This window comes from Toxotes jaculatrix, chromosome 3, assembly GCF_017976425.1.
Source record: "Toxotes jaculatrix isolate fToxJac2 chromosome 3, fToxJac2.pri, whole genome shotgun sequence".
In the NCBI taxonomy this organism is placed as follows: domain Eukaryota; kingdom Metazoa; phylum Chordata; class Actinopteri; family Toxotidae; genus Toxotes; species Toxotes jaculatrix.
In genome coordinates, this window is record NC_054396.1 from 7811596 (window position 1) to 7832726 (window position 21131).

A 21131-nucleotide genomic window follows, 5' to 3' on the forward strand; every position below is an offset into this window, starting at 1 on the left:
AAACCGCAGGCTTAACCCGGACCCGTTACGTCACCAAACTGCGACATACAGAGGAACAAGCGCCACATTTTTGCTGCGCCAAATTTTTATTTTGGCATATTCAGCGCTGCCGCTTTAGCTACAGCCTCAGCCAAAGCAATTCTGGGGTATGTAAATTCATACAGTTATGAGGCAGTGTTGCAGTGTTTAGATGTGGTGTTTGACAATGTTGCTGCATAGGAAAGTTGCCGGCCGCAGTTGATGGTATCAGAAACGGACACAGCTAATGTTAGCTATCGTTGAATTATTCTAATTTTCTGACCCACATAATGGTTAAATTGGTAGCACATGAGCTCAGGGGTATTTTAAATATCATTCATTATTATATCATTAAACTGACTGAATGTACTTATGTTAACACGCTAGCTAACCGCTGGTATTTAGAAGCTAGGAGCGGTAACTGACGATGTTAGCGCTAACGTTAGCTATCCAGATACGTTCTGTCAAGTGTCAAATGTTTTGTTCTATGTTAATCGATTTATCGTTTCCTTTTAAGTAAACTATATTATTAGCGTTAAGTTAGTTATTTGTTTGCCACGATAAAGGTCTGGTAGCAAAAGTAATCTAGTTTAACCTAACTCTGGAGGGTTAGCTACCGAGCATTATACACATTCAGTGTCTGATTCAACGGTACATTTTTACCAGCTACCGCACGGTAGCTGGGAACTCGATTTGTCATTAGATAATGTTGATGGAGCTGAAAGCTCAAGCCATTGTGGTCTGAGTTTATTAAATCACACCGTGCCCCTCTCGTGTCTTACATGTGCACATTAGGAGTAAAGTTAAAGCACTATGAGTTTATTTGGGACGAGCGCCGGGTTTGGAACAGGAGGGACCGGTGTGTTTGGAAGCACAACAACAGACAGCCATAATCCCATGAAGGTAAGTCAGTGGAATACAGGAGAAAGTATTTGACCTTTTTTTTTTTTGGAAACTGTTATGATGGCGTGTTGAAAGCTGTGCTTTCACCGTTTTCTCTGACAGCTTTGTGTATCACCTTTTGGTTGTTTATCTTCCTGATTTGTTCTACAGGATGTTGAAGTGACTTCACCTCCAGATGACAGCATCAGCTGTCTGGCTTTCAGTCCACCCACCATGCCAGGGAACTTTCTCATTGGAGGATCCTGGGCTAATGATGTGAGCTATTTATTCTGTCAGTGTACAGTGTAATACAATCTACTGTACATCTACAATCTGTTTAGTGAAACATAATGGATAATAATGTCAAAAAGGGATTTGAGCTGAGGATGCCTTCACTAAAATTGTCTTTCATGAAGGACTACTTCTGCACAAGATAAGTTTGTGGTATGCTCACAAGTTTACACAGTGTAACTCTGTTGTATCATCTGACAACCAGGTTAGGTGCTGGGAGGTGCAGGACAACGGACAGACTGTCCCCAAAGCCCAGCAGATGCACACAGGTCCAGTGTTGGATGCATGCTGGAGTGATGTGAGTGTTATCACACAAAGTAGTTTCAGCCCTGCAGTAAATGCTGTCTGCTGGGACATAGAATAATTTATGATGTGCTTTTGTCTTTAACTAGGATGGGAGTAAAGTGTTCACTGCTTCCTGTGACAAGACAGCTAAGATGTGGGATCTTAACAGCAATCAAGCAATGCAGATTGCACAGGTTGGAGGAGAGCCCCCCTAATCAACTATGTGGTCATATGAATGAATCACAATCAGCTAAGACCTCTCACCATTTCTTTTCACAGCACGATGGTCCAATCAAGGCAATCCACTGGATAAAAGCCCCTAACTACAGCTGTATCATGACCGGCAGCTGGGACAAAACACTGAAGGTGCAACACATTTTAAGTGGCAGACAGTTATAATCATTACACTGTTTCCATAACAGTCTTAGCCTGTTGGGCAGGCACAAAGTGTCTGTTTTAATTTTAGTTTCTCAGACAGACTACACTTTTGTTTTCTTGTAATAATTGAGGCCAGTTTTGGAAACTTTACTTAGTTCCAAAACAGCTTTCAGAAAATCTGACTCACCTCAAGTTCATCAGCATTCTGTCAGTCTGTAATGACCACAATTTACACTTTACTTCTGATGTGCCTTTGTGGTGCTTAAGCACTGAGAAAAATGGCATCTTTTCTGTTTTTCTCTTCAGTTCTGGGACACCCGCTCTCCCAATCCTATGATGTCTCTGCAGATGCCAGAGAGATGCTACTGTGCAGATGTTGTAAGTGGTTTTCTAGGGTTATGACCTGTATTTTAATGCTTGGTGATTAGATGATTGATTAGCAGGTTTAAATTATTTATTTATCTAACTAACTAACCTCCCTGACCCTGATATGTAGGTTTACCCCATGGCAGTGGTTGCCACAGCTGAGAGAGGCCTGATAGTGTACCAGTTGGAGAACCAGCCCTCTGAATTTCGCAGAATAGACTCTCCTCTCAAACATCAGGTGAGTACAAAGTGCCATTAACTATTATCTTTTCTCTCTACACACAATGTAGATCTGGTACTTTTCAAGTACCCCAGATTCATTTTCTTCAACAATGAGTATAAAGCCAATTTTAGTTTGATATTTTAGGTTTCATACGTTGTGGCACCTGCTCCAGTATTTTTCTGTCCTCGTCTTGCAGCACCGCTGTGTTGCCATATTCAAGGACAAGCAGAACAAACCCACAGGCTTTGCACTGGGAAGCATTGAGGGCCGAGTGGCCATCCACTATATCAACCCTCCAAACCCGTGAGTGTCTAAAACAATCAATTTCTTATGAGTGAGTTTTTGGAGTCTTGCTTATCAGTCACTACAGGCGTGTTTTTAATTCAGTAGTGCAAATATACTTTATTACTGGCTTGTTTACATAACTTAAAAAGACACCACTCTTTCTGTTAAAGGCCTGAGGCTAAAGATGAAAAAAATGTGTTTGCTGATGTCTTTTAGTGCCAAAGACAACTTCACCTTCAAGTGCCACAGGTCCAATGGAACCAACACAACCACTCCACAGGACATTTATGCTGTAAGTCAGTCTGAATTTCTGACACTATGTTAATGTTGTGAAAGTTAAAGGAGAGGTTTTATTATGTTTTTCATAAGCACAAAGACAAATTAATACTAGTTTATTTTTACTGTTGAGTTTTGTTGAGCCTAACCACATGTGAAATCCATTGAATTAATTACAAATGTGCTTTTCCTGCAATGGCATTTCATATCTGCAGTGAAAAAGCTGTGTTAATACTGTTTTATTTAGTACAATGTTCAGTAACTGAAATTGTTGCTTAACATTAGTTAATGTAATTTGCGTTTTCAAATATGCTTTTTATATCATAAACAATGTCTCCTTTAAATAATAGCCTGATTCCCTCATGTATTTCTGATGGATTTACAGTATCCATTGATTTTCTAAACAGTTTGGTTGACATTGTCCTGGACACCCCTTGTGTATCATCAGATTCAGTTGTCATAATGTAGTTCACTGGGAAACATTAACCAGCCTAGCTGTACAGTTTTCATATGTCTCACTTACTGATTTCCATATTGTTCCATCAGGTGAATGCTATCTCTTTCCATCCTGTCCATGGCACACTGGCTACTGTGGGTTCTGACGGGCGCTTCAGCTTCTGGGACAAAGACGCCCGCACCAAGTTGAAGACGTCAGAGCAGCTCGACCAGCCCATTACTGCTTGCTGCTTCAACCACAATGGCAACATCTTTGCATATGCTTCCAGTTACGACTGGTCGAAGGTAGGAGGTGTGAAATCTTTACAACAGTTGTGTAGAGGCGTTTGTGTTTTACTGCTGTAGTTTCCAAAGGTTGGCCTGTCATTCTGGTCTCTACTCCAAATCGTATTTGTGTTCAGCAGTCACTGACTGGCCTTCTGAATCCCTCAGGGCCATGAGTACTACAACCCCCAGAAAAAGAACTACATCTTCTTGAGGAACGCTGCCGAGGAGCTGAAGCCTCGGAACAAGAAATGGTGAGAGAAGGGCAGCCACTGTCTGTAAACATGGAGACCATGGTCGCCGGGTGGGGCTGCCCCACTTCCTCTGCCCTTGTGACTCGCTCTGGGGGCCTTTCAAGGCACCCCCTTCACAAGCAAGGATGTGGGCAGTGAGGATATTGACATGATTCAGATTTCAGTACTACAGTGTACTCCATTCTGTATGCGATTGGTGCTGCACTGACCTGGGTGAAGTCATCTTGTAGGCTTGTGTGTTTTCTGCTGTAATAGTGTATACAAGCTGTTTTATAGTCAGGAGTATAGTCAGGAGTTTTTGTGAAAGATGAAGCCTGCTGGCTTTTTAAAGCATTTAACTTGTAAATAGTTAGGCTTTGCAGTGTTGTCAAGGACATAAAAAGGTATTTTTGAACTTATTTATTAAGTTACGGAGATAACAATGAAAAGATTCAGGGAATGCTGAACTTAGGTAAGCAATAACTTACAATGAATCAACCATGATTTGTAAGGATTTATTTTTGTCTGCTGGAGAGTGATTTAATGCTGTTTATTCTGTGCAAAAAGGAGACAAAGTGAACACCCTTTCAGAAATAAACAAAAGGAAAAAAAAACAGAAAAATGTTCTTTGTGACTGACTGCTCCCTCCTGTTTTTAGATTCATCGTGCCAAGTCGCATCTCTTGTGAGGAAATGCGGAAGACCTGCTGCTTTAGTGTGTGTGTATACGCTCGAGACAGACTCCTTCCTTTCGGCAAACACCTGGACCAATGCTGTGGTGCTGCGTGTACTGTGCATGGACCAATCAGAGGGGCCTACCCAACCTGGCGTTGATGACAGCTGCGTGACAATTGGTCTTAGAGGTCATCATAGAAGGGGAGGGCTTTATTTGTCATTCATTTTGATGTTCTGGTTATATTTTTTTTTTGTGTCCAGCTCCTCATTTTTTACAGCTTTCCAAAGACTTTTCATTCTCTTTTGATTTGATGTTACTGTGGTTTAGCTCCATTAATGAAACTGGGATGTAAAATAAATAACAAAGTGCATACTCTTAGATTTGAACATGTTTATTGCAGCTTGAGGGAGTAAGTAGGTTACAAATGACCTACTGTATTTGCTCTATAAATGTTTTTGGGGGAATTTACAGAACTGTAATATGCATGCAAAACCCTGACCACTATCTCATTGAGCTGTAAATCTCTCCATCATGTGGGTCCCTAACATTGGAATCATTACAATATCAGATAAACTTTGCAAACAGCATCTGTGTCACAGTGACCCCCTCTGTCTGCTTGTTTTAATCCAAGTTAACCAGCAGGGTGAGCATTTTGCCCTTTTGTGTGTTAACTTCAGCAGTTACCTTTAGAAAAGACCAGGAGCTGTGGTCTGAGAGCCAAGCAGGACAGATGAGATCAAAGCAGGACAGTGGGGTTCTGCTTCCAGGTTAAGTCCTTTTGACAGGGATACACAGCTGGAAATTGGTGGATTTATCAAGAGGATATGAATGAGGTAGCATGGGCAGCTACAAAGGCCATGTGTGAAAAGTGAACCGGTTCATGGAGGAGAAGGTGTGAATTAAATGCCTTTTTATTGAGGTCATTAGAGTATCACCTCACTGTTAGCCTGACCCTTGGTACTTAGCAGTGGGCCTGCGAGGCACCGAGGGTGGGAAGACATGCTGCTGCCACAATTCACCGGCTCCTCTCCACTTTCATGGGGTGACACTGGTACCATTCCTCTTAGACTGCTGTCTCCTCTACTGTTCCTTCAGGCTGCACCAAGTTTCTTTTAACTAACAGAACAGAAAGTCCTCCAGGTTGACTGCACACATGATTATAAGTAAGAGGTTGACTTACTGGCTCCTATAAGAATCAGAAGAGTGATTTTAACTTGGACAGTCGAGCAGTTACTTTCACCATTGGATTGACCTGTTGCTTTGGACCCTTGGTGCCCATTCCCTGCACAGAGGTTATTAGTGTTTGTGAGTCGCTGTAATTGTGACAGAAGAAACCGAGCGCTTCACACATAGGATACATTTGCTCCAATTTTTTGCAAAATGTTCAATCATTTGCTTTTATGACAGGGTAGTAAGAGGTGGCCTGTTGTGGCGGGCTCATTGAAATTTGTCCAGTTGAACTTTAGCCAGTTTCATAAAGAAAACTCGCCTTAGAATTCTTATTGAGCCTTTCATAAAAAAGGAGTTTAAGAGCAACATGATGATTACAGTAGTTTTAAATTAATCTACCGTGGCATATTGTATGGTACCACTACTAGACTTTAATAGAACATATTTGTGAGACCATATTAGGAAGAATTAAGACTACAGAGCATGTCTAGTAAAGAAAGGCGGAGTAAGAGTTGAAGTGTTGTGGTTTTTACTGTCCTTTTGTTGCATCTGCTCTGTACTGTAAAACTTTTTATCCTCGCCGCTCAGGCTTCATGTGCCATGTCATGCTGAAAAAGTGAAGTGAGAGTGAAATACGCACAGTTAAAGCGCTGCTTATTAATTTTCGGAAAGGTGAAATTAGGCCAAAAGCCGAGACAATTACTTCCCCATTAACGTTACAATGCGCCATGTGGCTTCCTACCGTACAGTAAGGGGCTTTCTTTGTGTTGTAAAGGACAAAAGCAGGTGCAACACAGCGGCCGAGGGGGGGCGGAGGCGAGCCAATGGGAGCAGCCCCTGCTCAAGTTGGTACTCAGCGGCTACGCGGATTGGTCAAGAGTTAGGCATGGGCGTGATCTCGGTCGCGGCATATAAAATCTCTCGGCACATTTCCTCGCGTCGTCTAAGAAGCAGCGAGTGTGGACGCGGCTGGCGGACTTTTCCCGGTGTGAGCCGTAGATGTCATCAGGTTGCTTCAACTTTGAGCGAAGGTCACACCGCGAGAGGAGAAGTCGCGTGCATATTTAACCGTAGTTTTACTGATGCTGGGACGTTGCTGAGCGCTTAGTTGATCTCTCAGTGTGCCTCTGGTCCTCTCTCCGGCTGACCAATGCTTCTGCATCAGTTCATGAACGGATCCCTGGAAGTCATGCATCCCACACCGCTTCAGAAAGACACTACTTTTACCAAAATCTTTGTCGGCGGGCTGCCGTACCACACGAACGATGCCTCTCTCAGAAAGTACTTCGAGGCCTTTGGGGACATTGACGAGGCTGTGGTGATAACAGACAGACAGACCGGTAAATCCAGAGGATACGGCTTTGTAAGTACAAACAAGTCAGTCCTGCACAATGAGACACGCGCTGCTCTCATTCGCAACTTTGAACCTTTGATAATTAGTTATTTGCTCGCCTTACAGCTTAGTTCCTTTTCCGATTGTCATTAAAGCGTGTTGTATTCGTGCATGACTGTCACATTTTGTGATACTCTCTCCCCACTTTTCTCTCTGCCCGAGTATGTATATTACTTAATATAAAAATGGTTATATCTACCGTATGTAATCTGTCAGATACACGTCAAAGCTAATCCCCCCACTGAGCCTTAAACGCACAATTGCACAGCATCTCAGGTTTTTTCGCCTGGCTGGCTGTTATTTTAGCCTAATGAGGATGAGGGATCACACAAGTTGATGGGTAACTAAGAAGATTATATTTCAACATATGTCTCATGTCCACCCGCCCCCCCCCCCCCCCCCCCCCCAATCCCCCCAAAACCTCCCAGTGAAGATCCCCCTCAGTCAGCCCTGGATAGCCCAATAGCTTTGCCTTGGATGTCTGTGTGCATGTGCGTGTGCACCCACATCTTGGTTGCTTTATATGGTTATTTTGGAGCAGTGGGGAGGTTGACCTTGCACACCCTGCTTTCCATTGTCACAGACTGGAGCAGTTGGCTGTAGGACAGGATTTATCTCATGTCTTAACTGCTGAGATAGAAACTCCAAAATCAACAAACAGGCCCTCTCCTGTTGTGTGAATTTATGTTAAATTTCCCTTTCATCTTATCTTTTTGAGTCTGCAGATAGGCCAAACCATCACAGGCAATGCCGTAAACTTAAAAAAAAAAACATACAGCAGGTTGTTTATTGTCTGTAACATGCCCGTCTGCTCTCAGCTCACGGCGTAGAGTCAGGAACAAAGTTTACCGGTACATTAATCACAACTTGATCCTTGGCCACTGTTGCTGTAAGACAGATTAATGAAAAATATCCAAGAACCCCTATGAATTCTACACTAATAGGTGACTTATGCTGTTCCAGGCAGATAAAGACTGCCATTCTCTCTTTGACACAAAGAACAGAAGCAGCACAAGAAATGCAAATATTTACCAGAACCTTGGAAAGACACATCAGCACTAATGTACCACCAGGCCAAAGAAGGAATGGAAAACTGTTATGTGTGCATGTTTACTTCTAAAGGCAGAATTGTAAGACAATTGCTCTCGCTGTTTACACGTCAGCTTTCAAATCCAGAGGACGTTTAGCTGGTATCAAACGGCTGCATATTGAACCTGGTGTTTCAGGTTAAACAGGCTCAGGGAGATGTGGGTGCTGCTCAAGACAAAACAGGCATACCCATGGTAGTGCAGTGATCAGCACTTTATATTCTCTGTACACTTTTTGTGTGGCATGAGGTAACCTGCTAATTCCGTTTCTGAGCGTTCCAGTTGGATGGGTGATGGGTAACAGGAGGGGAGGGAGGCGTCCCAAAGCTGAACGCACCTTTTCTCTAAACACACTTCAGAGGTGGATTAGTAGAACCCCCCACAGCAAGGCTCTTCACAGTGTAAACACAGCCCCGTTCCTTCCTGTGTGTTCACAACACAGGCCCTGGAGTGGGCTTTGTTCCGGATCCTTCCACTATGAAGAAGCATAAGAAGAAGAAGAAGCAAAAAAAAACCTCCCTCTTAAACAATGCAAGCCGTGGCCTACATTCACTGCTCGGTCCACACACCGAGGTGACTGAACCCTCTGAGTTGGCAAAACATGGCAATCAAAACAGAAGGACTCGTCTAATGCCAGGAGGGAGAGAGGAGGGGTAGACTAATACCAATCTCCTTAATATTTTGTCCCTAATTGGATAAGCTCCTTGTTGCTCTTCCCAGATTCATATTTCAACAGCTCTGCCCATGGCTGAGTGGCAGTCAAGAGGCTGGCTACTGCTGCTGTGGGCAGTTTTCAAAGCTTATCATTGTGCTTTGTTTGTAGTTTCCCTTGTTCTTCTTCTTCTTCAGAGGAACGTAATCTTAACAGTGGAATGGCTGTAGGAGGAATTTTATGATAAGACCAACTGACTGAATCCTGTTTCATGCGTGTCAAGTGTTTTTGTTTTACTTAAATAGTTGATGTGTTACCAGCTAGGGACGCCGTGCCGTTTGTAATTTGAGAGGAGGTCTGAGATTCTTGTGAGACGTTGTTGACGAGTCTGACTCTGTCGCCAGGTGACAATGACAGACCGAGGAGCAGCCGAGAGAGCCTGCAAGGATCCCAACCCCATCATCGACGGCAGGAAGGCCAACGTCAACCTGGCTTATCTGGGTGCCAAGCCTCGCAGCATACAGACAGGTGGGCTATATGTTGTTTGAAGCTTCAGTTAAATCATCCATAAAATCATCAGAATTATCCTAATCAACTGACATATCACACCACTGTAGGGAAGATGTCTCAACTTGCCCCAGCACACAAACAAATGTGTAATAAATCACCTCTGTAAGCCCTGTTCAAACTTCTGCTTTTATTGTTGTGTCCCCTCTGGGATAAGAGAAACAGTTTACTACCACTAAATGTGGTGTGTGTGTGTGTGTGTGTGTGTGACAGGCAGTATTAGCTTGTCACTGCATTCAGTAAGACAGCCCATACCGTCGATGTGGAGCAGATCGTATATTTACATACCAAATGACATTCAGTTGCCCAGTTACATACATGTGTTTACTGTTGTTTAATGCGCATTTGAAACTGTTGGGTAGGTTTGACACTGACTCTGCCTGTGTCTCTGTATGCCCTCTGTGTATTGTTCTCTGGCCCTCCTCTGTAAATGCAAATGTGTGTGTCTGACAGCCGGCCTCCTATCTTCCAGGCATATCCATCGGAGTGCAGCCCATTCACCCAGCACTCATCCAGAGGCAGTATGGGTAAGTGAGCGGGAGTGGGCGCATGTTGTGTTCTCTTGTATCACACTCTGCGGGACGCCGCTAGGCTTCTATCTCTTTGACAAACAGGGCCTCTGGAAAGTGCATGTCAGTTTCTGTGACCACATGCAACTCCACAAGTAGGCTGTTTGCATATTTGAGTTTTATAGGGCGAGAGATGGTTCACATATCTGTGATAATAGAAGAGCATTCCAGAGGTGAATGTGTGACTCCCTTGTTAAATTCTGTCAGGAGCCCTTTGGCTCTTGTACCTGCCTGAGTGAGCTCTGTTACTGAGAAGGCTTCGTAGAAATGGCTGTGTTGTAGAAACAGCCGTGATAGAGTCGAGGAGTCATGGTCTGCGGAGCAGCTAATGAGCATTTCACTGCACTAATGACTCTCCTCACCCCCTGCAGCTCTCAGATATCGCCCCTCGAGTTATAACTCACCACCACCATATTTTACACACAAAACCTCCGATCTGTGTGGAAGGTTTTTCGAAAAGACCAGGAGAAGTCCAGCCAGCCTTATAAAGAAGTTTAGTGGAGATGTTTTGATGAAGTGTTTATAGCTATACAAACTAATACAAAACTACACAGAAAATCAAACTATAACTCAAACTATAACAGTTAATTATTAAAGTAATTAGCTACCAGCTTTTCTAACTAGCTATACTGGTTTTATGTTTTTGTCTTAGTTTGTGTATTAGTGTAGTTTGAATATTTTGGGATGACTTTCCAGTAATTCACCTTGGTGACTTTGGAAAATTGTGATGGGCATTTTCACAAATTTCTGGCATTTTATAAACTAAGTTGATGAATCGATTACAGTGTTTACCCCAGGAATTAGTTTTGTGGATGTGGTAAGCCACATTATGATCAGTCTTGTTCGCAGATATCTGCTTAAACAATAGACACTCAGTCATTAAATGAAATTTGTTTTGTGAAATTGTACAACTGTACAACTGTTTTTCTACCAAAAGCATTGTCAAAAAACGTAACTTGCAGATTAATATATAATGAAAGTAATCAGTAGATGTAGTCTCATACTACAGTACAGGACTTTAGAGCATGTGAACTTCATTGAAATCCCTGGGTAGTCCACAGGGACAAGGACAAAAATGGTTGTGGAGGTCAGTGAACCCAAAAAAAAAGACACTCTTGAACTGATAAGAAGTGTAAAGCAGCCATACCCCCTCTGTAAGGTTTAGCTGGGTCTAAATAATAAATCTAGGGGTCCACCAGGGACATGTCCCATCATGTTCCAAGACCTAAGGAGGACACTGTAAAGCCCCTCCCATGTCCATGCTCCTGCTACCATAGTGATCATAGATGGTACTGAAACCTTGTGAGATTGAAACGTGGAGTGCAGCGCTGCTTTGAGGCATGTGTCTGACAGGTGCTGGCTCTTGTTACAGCCTTTTACACCCCCTTAATCTTCCATGACCACCACCCCACAGACCTAGAGAGGCACACCGAGCACCTGTCCGCCTGCCTCTGAGTATTTCTCTGCATGGCGGGTGACAGACGCAGACCTCCCTAAGATGACAAGCATACAAGTGGCTTTTCTCTCAGCCTCTCTTCTCCCCCCCCAAACCCCTTCGCAGCATATGGTGTGAGGACATGGTCTGAAGCAGGATTTTGAACAGTGCTGGAGCATCGCGTGTAACTCTGGTGTGCTGGTTTGGACTCACTGCTGTGGAAACGTGTGTGTGTATAGCTGTGGTCAGCAGATGCTGTGGACTGTGAGGGCCAGAGGGGGTCACTGAGGCCAGGGACGTTGTTTTGATGAGGAGGGGAGGAGTTGTGAGTGTGCTTGCAGATTCATCTCTCCTCATGCATCACCTCCTTCACTCCATACACAGCCCTGCCACTTTCCCACGTCAAAGTACCCCCCCCCCCCCCCTCGCTTTTTAAAAAAATTCCTGCTCAGTGTTTTTTACCCATTGCAAGTGCCGCCACTGCCACATCAGATGGAGACACTGAAAGCTGACACCACTGTGAGACTGGGAGGAAGGAGGTGGGGGTTTAAAGAGGGGATTGAGGGGGGAGGGTATATTGGGGTGTGTTCTGGGACTAAAGCTTAATGAGGCAGTGTGCTCCCTAGGAAACACACCTCTACAGGTGTCAAACAACACACCTTTTCCCCCCTCCTGCTTTCAAAGTACATTCACAATCCTCTTTAACAAAGACAGAAGGGAGGAATATCAAGTCTTCATACAAGTATTGTTAGGTGTTGTTTAATCTCCCCTCCCAGCCCAGTCCCGTCTGTTTTCACACTTTGCTTCGCTGTGAGTCATGCGCTGAAGGTCATTTGAGTTATCACAAAGAAATATTTAGCTGCTCAGTGTGGTATCGCCCAGGCTTTCCACATTAGCTCATTATGTGGCCTTCAGTAATGATGAATACTCCTGCCTAAATTTTGTAAAGGTTTACGGGCATTAAATGTTTTCTGGTGAGCATGTCTCTCCGGTGTCTGAGCCTGCCATCCGCAGAGTGGCACCATGTCAAACACACACCGACTGGCCGTCAGCACAAAAACAGCCGACCTATGATCTTCTGGCCGTCATCCACATTCCCCCGCCACGGTCCCACAATCCACTTGGCATCTGGCCTCTTTGTAGCCCCAGGAGCATGTTACTGTCCCTAACTTGCCTCGGTCCTCATCCCCCCTTTTTTTTTCCTCCTTAGATAAGAGCTAAAATTACAGCTCACGTCTCCATCTCTTTCTACACACAGCAAAGATATAAAACATGAGTGCTTTGTTTCTCCTTGACTCCCTTTAAGCTTACAGTATTTACATTATTTTCTATACCACTTTACCTGGACAAAGTCACTTGATTTTAAGCCCAGATTAAGGCAAGATGCCTGTGGCGACACGCTGCCAAGGCCACGGAGAAGGCAGTCTCATTATACATGATGCGAGTGAAAGCACATATGCCCCATAGCGTTAATGTATGGTCATCTGAGAAAGCTGTGTGTGAGAGTGAATGCCTCTTTGTAAGCAGCTCAATAGCACTGTGAGGGCAAAGTGTAGATTGCGCTCATGGGTGGGGGGTTGTCTTCATTTGCTTATGCTTACTCGTTACATGCCACTGTTGTCTGCTTTTGTGCGTTCAGGACACTGACGCTATGATTGTTTGTTTTGTTTTTTGTTTCTCCTTCTGTAAGTGTTCGAAACGCACTTGTTTAAAATTTTATGCAGGTTCTTGTGTCATAGGTACGATATTTTCCTAATGTCATAGATTGAGGACATGCAGTTTTCACAATAGGACCTTTATGTTACTGCTTACAATGATCGCTGCCATCCTTATGCCATGGTTGCTCTCTGCTGCCAGCTGACCAGAGCCCCAGCAGAGGATCAGAAGATGCCCCCAGAACAGGACTAGTCCAGAGGAGGGGGTTGACAGAAAATGTCTGCCCGACCCGACCCCACCCCCTCCTCCCTCCCTCAGCCATCCTCTCTCCAAGGTGCCAGTAATGGCTTGAGAGTGCAGTGCAGTGTGCTGTGGTGGATTGAAGTGCCTTTTTATCTTTTCCCTCTTGTGTGATATGAACTGAAGAGGTTATGCTGATTGTGGTGTGACTCTTTCCCTATTATGGCATGGTTTGGGGTTTGCAGTGGTAACCGGTGTGTGGGTGGGAGAATGGAAGGGGCGGACCGGGAGGGGCCAGGGGACTGGGAAGGGTGTGTGTGTGTGTCTGTGTGTCTGTGTGCGTGTGCGTGTGTGTGTGTGTGTGCGCGCGTGTACGTGTGTTTGAAATCATCATGACATCCCTATCCATGCATGCTTCCATCTTTTCCTGTGTTGTGACTTCATGGCTGCCTCTCACTACTGATCCTGTTTTTCAAATAGACTGAATCTGTGGGGGAAATAAACAAAGATTTAAATTTCAATGCAGTCCACAAAAGTTTTTTTTATCAGCACTGAGATGCAGCTGAAGAGCGTAAGTCAGTGTGACACTTGTGAATATCTTGTCTTTGTTTTGGGGTGTGTGTCTGTGGATGTTTTCCCCCAAAATGCTTAGTATCAAGGATAAAGGCCCTTGAATACAGTCAGTTACATCACCCTTTATCCTGAAGAGGTGGGTCTTCTCCTCACTGCCACCCACCCCCACCACAGACAACATCTCAGGAGAGACACTTCCAAGTCCTGAGTAAAAATAGACTCCTAAAGTCCCTTTCCCTCCCCTTTCCTCCATGGATGAAGTGGCAAAGCAAAGACAGAAAGAGGAGGAGAGACAGTACAGTCCCCAGACCCCACAGCTCTAATCAGCTATATCTGAGAGCTGGCCCATGAGGCCCGGCAGAGCCTGGCACCCAGCCCCAATGAGCTCCCCGGCCACCGTTACCTCCCCCAGCTGGCATCATCACCTATGATAGTCTGTGTGAGATTTACACACTGAGTGAGAGCTAGGAGACAGTAACTTCTGCACTGCCACCATGTACTTCCCTTTTTTTTTTTTTGTGTGTGTGTGTGTGTGTGTGTGTGTGTGTGTGTGTGCGTGTGTGCGTGCGTGCGTGTGTTGAGTGTGTTCAACGAATGAAGAGCAGCAGCTGTTAAAACACTCCACTGATGCCTGAGCTTGAAAACCTGCCAGTAACGGCTGACTCTATCATTCACTCGCCGCCCCCCCCACACTCTCAAATCTACCTCAGGAGGCCCTACCTAACAGGTTTTGTAGGTTTTACTAACTGACACAGACGGAGGGTTGAGTCACTTTTGCCTCCTGACCTCATCTGCCTCTCGTCTATTTAGTCTTTCATAACAGTGGACCTGTGTGAGAGCTCTCGAAGTTCAGAACACCTACAGAGAGTTTATATTCCCAACATACTGGCCCTCAGGGAGCAATGTAAACAATAGAAGCCAGGCCTTGCTGCCGCAGCCCCACTGTTTAACCCCGCCTCTGTTTGGTCTCTGTCTCTATGTGCAGGTTGGCCCAGCCATACGTCTACCCACAAACCTTTGTGCAGCCCAGTCTGGTGCTGCCCACTCAGGTTTCCACCTCTGTCAGCACCAGCCCCTACCTGGACTACACCACAGCCTACACCCAGTACGCCCAGGCTGCCTTTGAGCAGCAGTACCCATATGCCGCCTCCCCAGCGGGCTTCCTGGGCTACAGCTACGCCACCAGCCCCACAGCTACCGCCGGCCCAACCGCCCCCACCACAGCCCCAACTGCCGTCCACCCAACACTCCCCTCTGCCGCTGGCCCAGCCCCAGCCTTCCTGCACTACGCCCCGCAGCAGCACATCCAGCCGGACCGTATGCAGTGAGCTGGAAAGGAAGCAGGGAGGAGCGGCAGTAGTACAGATGGAGGAAGAGTAGTGAGTTGTGGTCACTGACCTTTGAACAGAGGATGGTGAAACACCCTACAGGGTGACCCTGCTGCCATCAGGAGGGGCTTTCAGGAAAAAGGGTGGGACTATTGCACTAAATTATCAGGATGAGCCATCTGCTCATTGGTTATGGGTTAAAAGGGTTGGGCAGGGATTCGAGGACTGTCAAGGTTCAGGTTGGGAAGCTAAACAGCTTAAGGTATGTGGTCGCTTCCAAGGGCTTCCAGAAGCTGACACTTCATTTTTTTTATTGTTATTATTATTATTATTATTATTATTATTATTATTATTATTTTCATTGTCATTGTCATTTATTATTGTATTAATGTCTGTCATTTTTTTGTTTAAATGCCATTATTATCGATGTTATCATGGTTTGTGGCTCAATCAGTGGAAGTTATGTGCGTCCATGGTACATATTGATGTTTTGAGAGCTGTCTGGGACATGTAACACCTCTTTCCTCCCTACAACAGAGTATCTGGGGTGGAGATGAAGGGCACTGCTGCTTTAGGATATGGGGGGGCAGTCAGGAATCGGGGTGCAGAGTGGTGACCGAGGAGGCATGCAACCAGCCTCTTGGCGTATCTGCGGTCCCATCCTGGTGCTATCCACAGTGAGGCAGAGCTCTGCCTCACGAACAAACCTCCAGCGTTTAGCGCCACACAGGAGGACGATGAGAGATTTCACCCCAAGGATGAAACGGAAAGTTTCAGTATAAGACTGTGGAAGCTCCATTGTTTTGAGATTGTGATGTCAGGACTACACATTTTTTTTATTCTTTTTAATTAAAGAGGCCTTAACAAATAGAGAACCTTAATGTATCTCTTGATTCTCAAAGCTCTCGCCCCTTCACAGAACCAAGTAACTGGCCAGACTGTTTTCAGCAGTCACATTTATCTTGCTTACTTGGGTCTTGATTATTTCAGATGGATGTAGATAATCACGTGTTGTATATGGGCAATGGAGACCAAGAGCGCTGGGTATCAATGTTAAAAAGGTAGCTGACACTGAGCTCAAACACCAGTGTATTTTTTTTCTTCTTCTTTTGTCACTGAGATTGTCACAAACTGTTGCTCTCAAAAGGACATTCATGTACAGCATTTTTAAATGTTTTCAGTCATCAAGTTCATTTACAATATTTATATTTAGGTATTTATAAGAGGTACTAAGTTAAAATAGCTTTTTTTTTGTTACTATGATTATAGTTATGACACTGATGTCATTTAACCTGCAGATCCACACATGATGTTTTCATTTTGTCCTATCACCATGTCAGTGGATTTGCCCTGGGTGCACGGAACTACAGTAGACACTCATTTGTAGATCCTTGACTGATTGCATCAGAAATTATCTAGATTTTTTTCTAAATAAAAATGTCTTTTACAGTCCCTTCAAAGAAGCCATACCAAAAAAAATTAAAAAAAATAAAGAATTTGTACTTAAAGATGCCTCCTGAGTTTTTTGATTGTTAGAAGGAGACACAAGAGAGTTCAAAATGCAACCACGCAATATTTGTGTTTACAGTTCTGTATGTGTTTATTGCAGTGTCACTGCACTCACACAGAAACTGAAAGGCAGATCTTGCTGTGATGATACTGTGAAAACCCTGTGGGGTGAGAGGGTTCAGCTATGTGTGTGTGTGAGAGCGCTTGTTATCAAGGCAGTGTGTGCTGTTGGGGCCCAGACATTTATCAAGCCACAACACCACCACCTGCCAGGGGTGCTGGGTGTTCCCTCAGCCAATACACTTACGTTTGTTCTCTCTTGCTGAGAGGTTTTGGTTTAAAAAAAAAAAAAAAAAAAAACTGAAACTGGTTTGAAGCCCCATTACCCAGATCTGCAAGTAACAGGTTTTTTTCCTTTTTTTTTTTTTTTTTTTTTTTTTGCAGAACAAGCTCAGCTAGCGCTGTTTCCCAGCAGCGTCTCTACATGTTTGTGCTTACATCAGCTACTTTAGAAGATGTGTCACTTCTAAACCCCACTTAGGCCAAGAGAACAAAACGCAGGCAAGGTTGTTAAAAACAGAAACACATCCATTTTCTTTTTGTTTGTACTCGGCGTGAACTTCATCCACCCAACAATGATTTACAATATGGCCTTGAGTTCAACAGATGTCTTTGTGGTGCTTTGTTTTGATTTCAATCCATTCAGACCTTATTTACTCATGAAATTCTGCACTTAATTACATGGCCACCCTGCCCCTTTACCTATCATCCTATCATTTGTATTCTTATCCCTTATAGCTAGGTTTTCTTTCACACAGTGTCCCATGTTTGTCAAAGGGGGAAAATTAGCAGGTATTTATTTTCATCATATTCACCATCTTAGTTTAGTGTGTTAGCATAAAAACATTTGCTAATTATCACTAAACACAAAGTACAACTGAAGCTGATGGGAATGTCATTAGTTTTGGAGGTATTTGGACATAAAGCATTGGACAAACTAAAATTATTACTGTTGAAGTTGACAGGGACTTGAATGTTTTTTTTGTTGTTTTTTTTGTTGTTTGTTGTTTTTTTTTTTACCAGACTTCATGGCAATCCATCCCATAGTTATTGATATTTCATTCTGGACCAATGTCCAAAAAGTCACAAGTCAACCAACTGAACAGTACTATGGCTAAAATGAATGGTCAAAATCAAAACAGCACAGGCTGAGATACACTAACATTTTGCCGCATTTACCTTATGAGGAATGAATGGTAGAGATTGTAAAGACTCCTGTGTTCACAACTTGTGAGTACCCACGGCATGGACAACTCAAAATAACAATGTTATTTACAAATAACACTGATATAACACGAGGGCTACGAGGATTAGTCTATATAGTGGATCAAAAAATACTATACTACTTCATTTCTCATAATGCAACTTTAAAGTGCCTTTTGTTTCTTGTTGCCTGGTAAATGTTCCACATCTTTTGAACTCCACACCTTCAGTCTGTGATGCAAGTTTGGTCCTCAAGCCCAAACTGAGATTACCCTGATCACATCGTCAGGGTTATTATTATTATTATTTTTTTTTTTTTTCAGAAGCTTCCACTAGAGCCACAGACGGTATTATGGGTGAGTGGGATCAGTACACTTTGATTTTAAAAACTGATTGACTGATGGATTAGATTCAGTAAAGGTGTTTTGATGTATAAACTATAACAGCTTTTTGTTTTTCAGGTCTGCCAGCAGAGTTGGAGCTGTGTTTTAAGAACATGACATGGCTTTATAACAAGTCAGCGAGTAAAAAAAAAAAAAAAAAAAAAAAAACAGCTTGATAGAAGCCATGCAGTGCGTTAGGACAGACTGTAGAAGATGACAACACAAAGGACAAGTTGCAGTTTTTATAGCTGAATCATGTCACAGACTTTAAATACACTTGCGTTTAGCAGAAATGATGTCTGTGCTGTTGCTGTGTTTACTGGTTGCTACTGTAGTGAGGCAGCTCTGGTCCCCCTCTCTTCTCTTTTCTTTGCCACTGTTTATCTTTCACTATCGCCCTCTTCTCGGTTTGTGATCTCACTCACATATTTATTTGCTCAACTTTTTCTGCTTGTCGTTTGTCTTTTTTCCCCCTTCACATCTCTCCTTTTCTCCCCCACTCCAGTGCCCATGGTCCTGTTTCTCCTCACATGCCATTGTTTCTCTCTCCCTCCCTTCCTTCTTCCCTGTCTCTACCATCTCTTAATTTTCCCTCTATCTCTTCTCCCTCTCGTGTTCTCCTTGTGAATCACACCAGAGAGGAGCAGAAACAGAGCTGGGTGTCAGCTTGATGAACGAGGTCATACAGGCCCAGCAGACCCTGTTGTGCTGAGTCACTATAAGGCCTCTCTCTCACTGTCTTTCACTCTGTCTCTCTCTTGCCCTGTCTCACTTTCACATGCACATACAAAGTAGGTCCAGTCAAATCTCACTCTCTGCACGCTTCTCGCTCTGTCGTGCAAAGCTGACGTCAAGGAATTCCTCAGAAGTGTCAGAAAAACAGTTCCACCTTATCAGACTCCAACTCAACTTTAATCACAACCAGAAAGACACCTCAGTTTTGTGGTCACATTGGCTTGTGTTAGCATCATGAACGGATCAGAAATACATACATACATACCTAACAAATACTGTGCTATGAAACAGCATTAGTTTTTTAAGCTTAATTGAACAAATTGCAATATTAAGTGAAAGTTTTGGACCAAACTTCTGTTTTGGCTTGCTGTCTTTGCCAAATGCTTGCTGTATCTAAGCTAAACAATTGGAATAACATGATTAATTACATCTACACAGTGTGGAGTAATACCATTTGGTTCATAAGGTCCATACAACTGAAATAATATATGACAGTTATGAGCACTTAGGGAGCCTCCATTTGGAAGTTAATGTTTGATAGAGAATCATAAAAAGCAATTTTATGAGTTCATTATTTTGTCATAGGCTATAATCATGTTCTAATATTATTTCAAGCAAATATTCCCTCATTAAATGGCTCCTAAAACCCAAGCCAAGCATTTTACACCTGACCGGCCTTGTCTCTACATCCTCCTGTGTCTGTGTGGCCTGTCAGGGTCCCTACATGGGTCTATCTGGGCCTGGGAAGTGTCAGTGCTGTGGCATCAGATAGGCCTCAGATGCAAGCTATATTTACCCAGTCTCTTAGAATAAATGACCAGACCCAAAAACCCATCACACACTCTCTCCTGTGGCCTTTTCCCTCCATCAATTACCCATTCAGATAACATGGACAGGTCTGAGAGACAGTCAGTAGGTGGCTGGAGGGGAAGAGTAAAAGTCCCTGTTAAGACAGAATGATTTGCAGGACAGCACAATAAATGCAGCTGAACAAGACTGTCAGTGATAGACTTTATTTGAAGGGGGAGGTCAAAATTACCTGCTCAAAAACACTGTTGCATACAAATGTCTTCACATTTGGTGTATTAACAACACTGTTACACTGTTTGTGTATAACACCTCAAGCTGCCTGGGAAGCAGGACAAACAGGATTAACTATAAACAAGGGGAAAAGGAGTTCAGAGCAGCAGTCATTAATGCTAGTAGCAAAGTCATGATTAAAGAATTTCCATACAGATAGGATACCTGTGCATTGCTCTGCTGTGACTGAGACTCTGATGCTGCCATAAAGTAAGGAAGGGCGCTTCAGAAGGTATCGCTTATGTTAATGATGTGATGGAGGTTTGAATTTTAAGTTACATTAAATGGAGAAGAAATATACATAACATGTGAAATAACATATCCAAATAGCAACTCCAATGTTACAGTCCTAGACATAGAATAAAGAGAAATGAGGAAATGAGGATTAAAAGCAGTTCACTTGGATGCAAAGCTGCTACTAACAAGCTGAGCGACTTGATCATTCAAACGAGCACCAAGGAATTCAGCCGGTTCAGCCAGTAAGACTGGGCACATTACAGAGTCTTAGAACAACATTCTGCTTCTACATAAACATGTCCCTTTGTCGCTGTGAGATTGTTGTTTCTGATGTCAAGTGAACCACAGTATAGTCAGGCTGCTGATGAAAAAGAAAATGGTTTAGAGAAGCAAAGAATCATGTTCTAACCCTTTAAAGTTAAGCTGCGTAACTTTTGCTGGCCATATTTATAGTTTAATGCTAAATGCTAAAACATACTCTAACAGTAGCCCAAGTAGAGAAAAATTACAAATTCAGCAATGTGACGTGCTAACATTAGCTCCTGGTCATACCAGACCAAGTAAGAGTGAAGAGGCAAATAATAAATTCTCTGACCCCACTTAAGCAAGGGCATATTTTAT

At 43.5% G+C, this 21131-nt stretch overlaps 2 protein-coding genes across 4 annotated transcripts; both read left to right on the top strand.

The window, feature by feature from the left end:
- The first annotated feature begins 23 nt into the window (after positions 1 to 23).
- Positions 24 to 5004, top strand: rae1 (ribonucleic acid export 1). Of its 2 annotated transcripts, XM_041033471.1 has the most exons (13): positions 24 to 146; positions 814 to 921; positions 1072 to 1176; positions 1397 to 1489; positions 1584 to 1670; positions 1756 to 1842; positions 2161 to 2232; positions 2351 to 2458; positions 2640 to 2746; positions 2945 to 3020; positions 3551 to 3745; positions 3893 to 3978; positions 4616 to 5004. In XM_041033471.1, coding segments are annotated over exons 2-13 (1107 nt in total). In that variant the 5' UTR covers positions 24 to 146; positions 814 to 831; the 3' UTR covers positions 4617 to 5004. The 2 variants fall into 2 exon arrangements, with proteins under 2 accessions (XP_040889405.1, XP_040889404.1); XM_041033470.1 differs by lacking the exon at positions 4616 to 5004 and having other exon boundaries at positions 3893 to 3982.
- Positions 5005 to 6755: 1751 nt separating this feature from the next.
- On the top strand, positions 6756 to 16827 carry LOC121178958 (RNA-binding protein 38-like). Of its 2 annotated transcripts, XR_005893842.1 has the most exons (5): positions 6756 to 7165; positions 9340 to 9463; positions 9975 to 10029; positions 14961 to 15565; positions 15841 to 16827. XR_005893842.1 is itself a non-coding variant. In XM_041033472.1 (4 exons), the coding sequence occupies exons 1-4, from the start codon at positions 6953 to 6955 to the stop codon at positions 15301 to 15303; spliced, it is 735 nt and encodes a 244-aa protein (XP_040889406.1). In that variant the 5' UTR covers positions 6756 to 6952; the 3' UTR covers positions 15304 to 16827. The 2 variants fall into 2 exon arrangements, 1 of the variants encoding a protein (XP_040889406.1); XM_041033472.1 differs by having other exon boundaries at positions 14961 to 16827.
- Positions 16828 to 21131: the final 4304 nt, after the last annotated feature.